Here is a 10,349-nt window from a genome sequence, read left to right as displayed (position 1 = left end):
AGGAATACCTGATGGAAATTTCACCATCATCCACCCTGGCAGAAAGCCTCTGCGCACTCAAGACAAAAGTCCACTATGCTTACACAAGCCTACGACGTCATCCAAGACCTGTTCCCGCCCTCTTGGTTCTCCACCACTGGCCCTCCCAAGTTCCGGCGCCCCCATGCCCTCCCTGAGCTGGGACGGGCGAAAGGCGGATCCCGCTGGACCTTGTGACGGGTGCCCTGGACCAGCCCAGGCTGGGCGCGTAGTGTGCGCTGCCGGGCCAGTCTATCTCCGGCCCTGCTAATCTCAGAGTAGGGCGGGACCTATCAGACGGTTTAAACCAATCCTAGATTGGGGGCGGGGCTGGGGCGGGACTCTGGGCTCCAAGCCAGGCCCTGGTTTTCCGGCTTCCCAAACCCAACTGCGGGGCCGCAACCGCACATACCCTGCGACCCCTAGGCCTCGCTCATCTTTCGGCGCAATGGACCTGGCGACGGCCGCGCAGGTGAGCGAGGCGGTGGCGGAGAAGATGCTCCAGTACCGGCGAGACAAGTCAGGCTGGAAGATTTGCCGGGAAGGCGTGAGTGAGGAACGGGGGTAGAAAGGGGTCGTGGGGTCTTTGCTCCCTGGGGCTGGGGTCTCAGAAGCCCCTAGGCTCCTCCTCTCCTGAGAGTTTTTCTGCATTTTATCTCCTGGAGCTAGATTGAAGAGGAGATTCCACTGGGGTTTGTTTCCTTAAAAAAAATATAGGGCCAGTTGTGCACACAATGACCCCTAGGAGATGAGTATGTGTCCCTTTCACTAAATGACTTAGCCAAGGTCACCTGCTGGCAAATGGTTAGGGTGGAGTGGGAAGCACCAAACAGACCTAAATTGTCCGAGGAAACAAGATGCATGGTGGTTTTTAAAGTGATTTGAAAATCTCCAGTGCTCTAAAGCTCTTCGAGTAGCCACACGAGATCCCTTTGTCCATCGCATCGTCCTGGAGGCAGCTTTGTTCAGGACTAGTCCCCACTCTGTCACGAATCAGTTGGGTCTCACCTTGGAGACTTGCATCTCTTGAGGCTCTTGACTTTTCTTCCATAAAACAGGGGATCGGGCTCTATCTCCCAAGAGCCCTTCTAGCTCTAAATTGTGCGATTCTGTGCCTTTTAACAGAACGGAGTTTCAGTTTCCTGGAGGCCATCTGTGGAGTTTCCAGGGAACCTGTAAGTGCATGCCTTGCTCAGAGCTCCTCAGGGTGTCACACCTCTCCTGATGTTTCTGTGGGTTTGCTTCCTTTGAGACGGCAGTCCATCCTAGCACCTGGAATCAACTTGCCAGTCATCCTCCGGAAAAGCTTCTGCATCTAACTAAATCATTTCCTCAAACTGTATTCTTGTGAAAGCTTAGCGTCCATCCGTTTCTGCAGGCCCATGGGGAGGTGGGCCGGTAGATGTCAGCCCCTTCTCTGCAAGGCTGTCTTAAAGAAGAGTGGCACACATGGCTTCTAGTCCTTCTGTGTAATCCCAGGATAAACAAGTTTGGTTGGTGCCTTGGGGTGACATTGCTCTTTGTGCTACAGGTACAAAGGAGAAGGCATTGTGAATGGGACACCAGAGCAGGTGTGGGACTGCGTGAAGCCACTTGCTGGGACTTTACGAGCTCAGTGGGATGAGAATGTGAACAGTTTTGAAATTATTGAAAGCCTCACTGATGTAAGTCTTTCCAAGCACTGTTATCCAGAGACAATAAGCTGACTCTGTCCCCTCTGTGAAGGGTCAGTGACACCTTTAGGCAAGGGGTTGTTGTTGTTTTGTTGCTAAGTCATGTCCGACTCTTTGCAACTGTAGCCAGCCAGGCTCCTCAGTCCATTGGATTTCCCAGGCAAGAATACTGGTGTGGGTTGCCATTTCCTTCTCAAGAAATTTTTTCCGACTCAGGGATCGAACCTGCCTCTCTTGCGTCTCCTGCATTGGTAGGTGGATGCTTTACCACTGTGGCACCTGGGAAGCCCTTAGGCAAGGGGAGTGCCCAGCAAATAGGTTGCGCACTGCTCAACACTTAAACCCAGCCTCAGCTCAATATAGGTATGTAACAGTGAGACCCAGAGAGGTAGAGCTGCCCTAAACAGAGCTGAGAGAACCCTGCAGTGGCTAATGAAGGCAGGAGTTCAGAGTGAATGTGAGTTCTGAGAATGGTGAAGCAGCCTGGATTGGACGCATCAGCTCTAGTTAGAAATATTGCCCCTTGATGGGACCATGGTAATGAGTCCTGGCCACAGACTCAGGATCCTCCGCCAGCTGTGAGACTGTGCTAGGGGCAAACTCTGGATGCCAATTTCTCTGCCGATAAAACATGTGGTATCTAGCCTAGTGCTGCCCAGTAGAACTTTCTGCTGTGATGAAAATATTCTACAACAGCGCTGTTCAATACAGTAGCCACTGGCCCCAAGTGGCCACAGACATTTGAAAGGTGTCTAGTTTGAAGAGATTGTCAATTTTATATAATTTTCATGATTCAGTGTAAATTTAAATAGCCATGTGGAACTTGTGGCTGCCATATTGGACAGCAGAGATCTAGTTGGTCCTGCCCTGGGATCCTCTGTTGTGTTAAGCATGTGTGTGTATGCTAAGTTGCTTTGGTTGTATCTCTTTATGACCCCATGAACTGTAGCCGCCAGGCTTCTCTGTCCATGAAATTTCCCAGGCAAGAATACTGGAGTGGGTTGCTATTTCCTCTTCCAGGGGATCTTCCCAACCCAGGAATCCAACTGGGTCTCTTGCGTTGGCAGGCGGATTCTTTACCACTGAGCCACTTGGAAAGCCCCGTAGTGTTAAGAATCCACCTCATTTTGATTATAGAAGTTAAGGAGGAAAAAAAAAAGACATAGCCAAAAGAAATGAAAAAGTTGCCTTGAGGAAATGTTGCTAGTTTTTTTTTTTTGAACGGTGCCTTGATTTTGACATCTGTGGACCTAGTACCCTCTTGGGTGCTTCTGTAGCAGGTGTTATGAAACCTGAAGCCATACTTCTTTACTATTTGATCAGCAGAAACCAAGTATTCTTAACCTTCACCAGGAATTCACATTTCAATTCATTATCACAGGAGTTTACGTCAGTGTTTCGTGAAGGGTGGGGCACACGGTGATAGGTCTTTAACAGTCGAAGCTGCACTTCAATCACCCCTAGTGAGGTCACTCCATTTCAAGCCTTCAATCTCTCTGATAACTTGAAGCGGAAAGTCTCAGGGGCTGATGTGCCTTTGACACCTTGCTAATCTCCATTATGACAGACAGTACAGCTGGCCTCAGGCTCAGAATCAGAACCCAAGAATTCCATGTGTGTGTGTGTGTGTGTGTGTGTGTGGCAGTTGTCATTTATTTATGCCAAATGATACCTTCTTTTTCATTTCCAGCAGTTAAATAGCTTCCTTTTAAAATAAGTTTAAGTTTTAAAAAATGAGCACATTTAGATAACAAATATTAAGTGAATGGGCTTCCCTGATGACTTAGATGGAAAAGAATCTGCCTACAATATAGGAGACCTGGCTTCAATCCCTGGGTTGGGAAGATCCTCTGGAGAAGGGAATGGCTACGCACTCCAGTATTCTGGAGAATCCCATGGACAGAGGAGCCTGGCAGGCTATAGTCCATGGGGTAACAGTCAGACACAACTGAGTGATTAACACATGTTAAGTGAATAATGGGATAGGCTCTCCCTGGAACTATCCCATCCTGGGGCCTGATCTTGTGACCCTGAAAGGGCCAAAGTCCTGCTGGAGTAGGGAAACCATGGGATAAAGCATGGGCTTGAGGGGTCCTTGACTTGTAAAGTGGGGGAATGAACTTGGTGGAATATTCTGAGACTGGGTGAAGTTCTGGGCGTGCTCCCTCCCAGGGCTGGGACTGGGGGAAACCAGAAAGCTGTGCAGGACACATATTTAAGGAGGCACTGTTCTCAAGGTTGAGCAAGAAGAGCAGAGTCAGCCTAAGAAAGGAATGGCCTCTCTTGCCTCAGCCTAGACCCGGCCCCGTTCAAGTCTCTCCTCTTCACCCTGAGCTTTGTGGTCAGTTCCTTCATCTCTGCAAGCCTCAGTTTTCTTATTTGGTCCAATGGGTAAATGAAGCCAGTTTCTCAGTTGTGAGGGGCCACTGGGAGCATTGTACATAAACTCAGTGGACCTGAGTTTGAACAAACTTCAGGAGATAGTGAAGGACAGGGAGGCCTGGCATGTGGCAGTCCATGGGGTTGCAGAGAGTCGGACAAGACAGTGACTGAACGACGAAGAACTTTGTCCAGACAGACTCTTATTGTGTGCTCCACCGGGGACAACTCTCATGGTCCTTTTAAAAATTGTTTTAAAAAATATTTGTTATTATTTTTGCCTGAGTCAAGTCTTAGTTGCCGCAGGCCAGCTCTTTGTTGCATCGTTTGTGCTGCCCTTGTTGCCCAGGTCACAACCCAAGATTTTGCAAACTGGGTATGTTCTCGTGAGCCCGGCACCTCCGTCTGGGGAAGTTCATTCCAGACCCTCTAGGTCACAATGCCACATTGCTGTCAGTGCTGTTCCCATCTTCCAGAGCCTGGCTTATTGGGACCGGACGTGGGGGTGGGTGAGCTCCGAGTGGAGTCAGGGCAGGGAGCAGATGCCAGGCCATCGGATGCAGCTGGACCCCTCTTTCCTCTGACAGACCCTGCTCTTCAGCAGAACCACTACCCCCTCGGCCGTCATGAAGCTTATTTCCCCCAGAGACTTTGTGGACCTGATACTGGTCAGGACGTACGAGGACGGCACCATCAGTTCCAATGGTGAGTGACGGTGGCCCTGCTTTGAGGTGTTAGTGGGCTGCTGGTCTCTGTCTCCCCCACACCCACCCAGTTCCCCAAAGAAAGCCCACCAGCTAGAAATCCCTGAGGCATGCACAGCCTGGGCCTGTTTTTCTGTGTTCCCTTCCCCTTGTCAGGTTTGGGGGGATTCTGTGCCAGGGAGGTCTGAGATGAGAGCATCCACACATGTCATTTTACTTTGAAGACACAGATTCCATCAGCACCCTGTTTTCATTTCTGCTGAGGTGAATAGTTTGTACCCCAGACACACGGGCTATGATTTAGCTCGAGGGAACCCCAGGGTGTGGTGATCCCCTGCACCCGTGGTGCACCTCCCCAAGAGGTCTGTGGCGCTGTCGGCTCCCCGACTTCCAGCCAGGAGCAGAGTTCCTGCCTCTGCACTTTTTACAGTCCCTCCTGCAGAAAGCGCCAGCCTGGCTGCTTTCCTGAATATCCCATGTGGGGACAGGTGGTGGCACGTCCACACCTCTGTTGGCCGGGAATTGAGAAGGAGACCTTCTTCCTTCTACACTCGAGCCTGACATCTGAAATGTTCTTTAAAAAAAAAAAATTGTATTTATTTGGCTGTGCTAGGTCTTAGTTATGGCATTTGGAATCTAGTTCCCTGCATGTGTGTATGCTCAGTAATGTCCAACTCTTTGTGACCCCCTGGACTATAGCCCGCCAGGCCCCTCTGTCCATGGGATTCTCCAGGCAAGAACACGGGAGAGGGTTGCCATGCCCTCCTCCATGGGATCTTCCTGACCCAGGGATTGAACCCACCTCTCCTGCATTGGCAGGTGGGCTCTTTACCACTGGGCCACCAGGGAAGACCCTGAATTATTCTTTCCTCTAATACTCTGGCAGGTTGGAGAGGGTGTGTGTGTATATGTGAGTGCAGAAGTGTGTGAGCACACATACGTGTGAATGCATGTATGTGAGGGACAGTGGGGTGGCAGTAGGGAGAGCTCAGGCTCCAGGTGACTGGTCTGCATACACTCTGGGTGCCTGGTAAGGCCCTTCAGCCACTGTGGCCCGATTGCCGGAAGTTGTAGCTCCCTGACCCTTTACTCTCTCTTCCAGCTGCCAATGTGGAGCATCCATCTTGTCCCCCAAATCCAGGTTACGTGAGAGGATTTAACCATCCCTGTGGTTGTTTCTGTGAACCTCTGCCAGGGTAAGGACAACCTCCTAGAATGAATGACGTGCCCAAACCTTACTGGCTTCACTGAAGATGTCCTGTTGTTGTTGCTGAGTCGATCAGTCATGTCCGACTCTTTGCAACCCTGGGGACTGCAACATGCCAGGCCACTCTGTGCCTCACCATCTCCCAGAGTTTGTTCAAACTCATGTCCGTTGAATCGGTGATACCATCCAACCATCTCATCCTCTGCCTTCCCCTTCTCCTTTTGCCTTCAGTTTCAGCATCAGATCTTTTCTAGTAAGTCAGCTCTTTGCATCAGATGGCCAAAGTACTGGAGCCTCATCTTCAGCATCAGTCCTTCCAGTGAATATTGAGGGTTGATTTCCTTTAGGATTGACTGGTTTGATCTCCTTTCTATCCAAGGCAGAGGATGTTCTACTCAATGGCAACATTAACAATGATTCCCAATAATTAAAATGCCTTACACCTCTCCTAGGCCTTGCTGTTACAGAGCCCCACATACACATATCAGTGATGTAATACGCCAAAGTTCTGTTGGTGTGTGAGAAAGAATTGTGGTGGTATTGTTCGGTCACTCGGTTGTGTCCAACTCTTTACAACCCCATGGACTGCAGCACACCAGGCTTCTGTATCCTTCACCACCTTCCAGAGTTTGCTCAAACTCACGTCCACTGAGTTGGTCATGCTATCTAACCATCTCATCCTCTGTCGCCCCCTTCTTCTTCTGCCTTCAAAATTGTGGGGAAGTGTCCTTATTTCTGATGTGGGAACCCTCCCTCTAGTCCTAGGCAAGCTGGGCAAATGTCTTGGTCCCATTTAGCAGATGAAGAAACTGAGGCTCAGGGAGGCTGGGGAGTCTGTGCAGGGTCACAGGCTGGCCATGTAGGGTCTGGGCACCCAGTCTTATTGGGGTTCCCTCAGCAAGGAATGAGGTTGAGATGCTCTGGCCTAACGCATGATTCTGAGAGCACAGCATGAGTCAGCCCCAGAACTGAGCTCAGAAATGGCTCTGTCCCGTGTTCTCACAGGTCATGGCCAGGTTTTTTTTTTTTTTTTTGCCATACCGAGCAGCATGCAGGATCTTAGTTCTCATATTTTTGGTCTAAGTCTCCATTGTTGCTGTTCAGTCACTCAGTTGTGTCCAGCTCTTTGTGATCCCATGGACTGTAGCCTGCCATGCTTCTCTGTCCATGGGATTTCCCAGGCAAGAATACTGGAGTGGGTTGCCAGTTCCTTCTCCAGGACATCTTCCCAACCCAGGGATCAAACCCACATCTCCTGAATTGGCAGGTGGATTCTTTACCACTGACTACCAGGGAAGCCCTCATTTACACTCTTCAGTATTATTCAGAGCATCAAAGTGTTTTGTTCATGTGGATTATATCCATCAATATTTACTATATTTGACATTAAACCTGGGATATTTTAAAATAATGATACATTCATTAGAAGTGACTCACTGGAAAAGATCCTGATGCTGCTGGGAAAGATGGAAGGCAAAAGGAGAAGGGGACGGTGGAGGATGAAATGATTAGATAGCATCACTAACTCAATACGAATTTGAGCAAACTCCAGGAGACAGTGAAGGACAGGGAAGCCTGGCATGCTGCAGTCCAAGGGGTTGCAAAAAGTCGGACATGATTTATCGACTGAACAACAACAACAGCAATTACATAATAACATAAATATTGTGAAAAATAACTATTTTTCAAAAGAGAAAAATAGTGGAGAGTGGTCTTGTTTTACGTTTGAGGAAATATTAATGTCAGGCTTAATAGAAGCTCACATCTGCTTCTACATTCAGTCTGTTGTGATACACACATCAAAGAGCCTTTGGAAACTGGGCCCCCCACCACAGCAGCAAAGCTGTTAACAACTCCATTCAAATAAAATGCTCAGGGACCTCCCTGATGGTCCAGTGGCTAAGACTCCATACTTCCAATACAGGGGATGCAGGTTTGATCCCAGGCTGGGAAAGTAAGATCCCACATGCTGTGAGTCATGGCCTCCAAAAATTAAAAATAAATAAATAAACAAAAATGCTTGGTCTCCACAAAGCCCATGCCTTTGTTGTGCTGGCCATGGGAAAAATTTGTGATAATAAAATACAGGCTGAGAGAATGGGAGAGAAAAGGCAAATCACATCTTAATGCTGTGAGGAAAATAGCCTTGACCTTAAAAAGCCCTTGATAGGGTATCAGGAAGCCCCAGGAGTTGCCAGACCTCTCGCAGAATCACTGCCCTCAGTGGTCAGAGGGCAGCATCATGTCTCTTTCTCCCAGGACCTGGCACCAGAGTAAGTTCTCTGGAAGACTTTCCTGACTGAATCAGGCACAGGGAATGAATGACCTTGCTGTGATGGAAATCAGGGCATGTCCTCGCTTGCCATTGATGTGGGGCCAGGGAAGCATGCTTGAGAGGATCCACTTCCATCCTGAAAAGAAGCAGATCCAGAGGGGACCTCTGGGCAGTGAACCCAGTGAAATCCCTGGGTTTGGACCACTTCCTTGGGTGGGCCCTCAGTTCTGGATACCTAACAGCCCTGTTTTTGTTTTCACAGGGAGCCAAACAAAACCAGCCTGGTCACGTTCTTCCAGACTGACCTCAGTGGTTACCTCCCACAGAGCGTCGTGGACTCCTTCTTCCCCCGCAGCATGGCTGGGTTCTACGCCAACCTTGAGAAAGCAGTGAAGAAATTCTTTGGTTGACAGCCTGGCTGGTTGGCCAAGAACTGCAGTGGCTCGTGCAGAAGGGCAGTTGTTGAGACACCCCTGGAGAGCCTGGGAGCCCATGGGCTCCTTTGGAAGACACCGATGGAAAGTTCGTCTCCAGGGGCAGCCCTGGGTCCTCTGCTCCTCCATCTACTCGGGTGGGGCTGTTGTCATCCAAGCATACCTTCTCCGGCAGGTGCATAAGAGCCCCCAACCACTAGATGGGGACTCTGCCTGGGCACCATGGGACACACTAGGGTCCAAAGCCTTCCTCTGCCGGTCACTCTAAGAGATCCCCCAAAACCTGGCTCAGCCCCTTTGTTGCATCCGAGCTCTCCGTCCTGTACCACAGACCCCCGGATGTATGGTGCTGTGCCAGCCTTCCTCTTAAAGACGTCAACTTGATGTTTAAAAAATGAGATGAGACTTCAGGAAAAACACTTTCAGTATTCCTTTTGTTGTCTCTTTTATTGAAATCAGTTTTCTTTCTTTTTCCCCTGCATGAGTTAAATTTCATGTGCCCCAGGGAAACCAGGCAGTTTCAATCTGACCCTGGAAGCACTCTGGAATTGATTCTGGATGGAGCAAGCCTATAAGTGGGATTTGAGGAGAACCTTCCTTCCCTTGGGCATTTGCCTTTTCTTGTCCTTGGTTATGGAAGGTGGAGCAGGAGTCTTCTGGCCTCCAAGCCCTGGTAGGGCCATAGTGCTGTTACCAAATCCATGGGCTTTCCCAGGCAAGAATACTGGAGTGGGTTGCCATTTCCTTCTCCAGGGGAGCTTCCCAACCCAGAGATCAAACCCATGTCTCTTGCATTGGCAGGCAGATTGATTACTGCTGAGCCACCAAAGAAGCCCCGGTCAGGGGATACTGCTGCTGCTGCTGCTAAGTTACGTCAGTCGTGTCCGACTCTGTGTGACCCCGTAGATGGCAGCCCACCAGGCTCCCCCGTCCCTGGGATTCTCCAGGCAAGAACACTGGAGTGGGTTGCCATTTCCTTCTCCAATGCATGAAAGTGAAAAGTAAAAGGGAAGTCACTCAGTCGTGTCCGACTCTTAGCGACCCCATGGACTGCAGCCCACCAGGCTCCTCCATCCATGGGATTCTCCAGCAACAATACTAGGTGTTGCTAATCAATTTCCTTGCCCCAATCTCAACAATCAGGCATTAAGTAATGACCAAACCAAATATCCCTTTGATCAGGCACACAGAGGTAGTTTCCCTACAATGTTCTGTCTGCATTTAAAAACATCTTGGCCTGTTGTGCACGTGCTTGGTTGCTCAGTTGTGCCCGACTCTTTGTGAACTTATGGACTGTGGCCCGCCAGGCTCCTCTGTCCATGGCATTCCCCAGGCAAGAATACTAGAGTGGGTTGCCATGCCCTCCTGCAGGGAATTGAACTAGGAATCGAACCCAAGTCTCTTGTGTCTCCTGTATTGCAGGCAGATTCTTTACCTGCTGAACCATTGGGGAAGCCCCATCTTGGCCTATTGGTCTCTACCAAATCACAGAAGAAAGGACTCTTTGTATCATTTACCAGCTGGACAAGTTTCTTACTGTCTTTGGGTCTCAGTGTTCTCATCTATATAACAGGATGATGTCACACTCTGTAGACACTACTGTGATTACTGAAGACAGTGTCCACTTAACACCAACACGGTGCTTGGCACATAGGAGGT

The 10,349-nt window shown here is 49.6% G+C and overlaps 1 protein-coding gene across 2 annotated transcripts; it reads left to right on the top strand.

The window, feature by feature from the left end:
* Nucleotides 1-335: 335 nt before the first annotated feature.
* Nucleotides 336-9,116, top strand: STARD5 (StAR-related lipid transfer (START) domain containing 5). 2 transcript variants are annotated; one of them, XM_010843244.1, is made up of 6 exons: nucleotides 336-490; nucleotides 1,144-1,193; nucleotides 1,550-1,682; nucleotides 4,658-4,775; nucleotides 5,877-5,970; nucleotides 8,519-9,116. In XM_010843244.1, exons 1-6 carry the CDS (start codon nucleotides 467-469, stop codon nucleotides 8,664-8,666), a joined length of 567 nt encoding a protein of 188 aa, XP_010841546.1. In that variant the 5' UTR covers nucleotides 336-466; the 3' UTR covers nucleotides 8,667-9,116. The 2 variants fall into 2 exon arrangements, with proteins under 2 accessions (XP_010841546.1, XP_010841545.1); XM_010843243.1 differs by having other exon boundaries at nucleotides 338-565.
* The last annotated feature ends 1,233 nt before the right edge of the window (nucleotides 9,117-10,349 follow it).

This window comes from Bison bison, unplaced genomic scaffold (assembly GCF_000754665.1).
Source record: "Bison bison bison isolate TAMUID 2011002044 unplaced genomic scaffold, Bison_UMD1.0 scf7180017864181, whole genome shotgun sequence".
NCBI lineage: Eukaryota > Metazoa > Chordata > Mammalia > Artiodactyla > Bovidae > Bison > Bison bison.
This window is presented reverse-complemented; position numbering and strand designations above follow the sequence as displayed.

What these genes read in the sequence shown, in the direction of transcription:
- STARD5 (XM_010843243.1), top strand. Translation starts at nt 467, where the DNA reads ATGGACCTGGCGACGGCCGCGCAGGTGAGCGAGGCGGTGGCGGAGAAG. An exon ending in GTGGAGTTTCCAGGGAACCT is followed by an intron (nt 1,194 to 1,549) that starts GTAAGTGCATGC and finishes TTTGTGCTACAG; the next exon opens with GTACAAAGGAGAAGGCATTG. An exon ending in CGGCACCATCAGTTCCAATG is followed by an intron (nt 4,776 to 5,876) that starts GTGAGTGACGGT and finishes TCTCTCTTCCAG; the next exon opens with CTGCCAATGTGGAGCATCCA.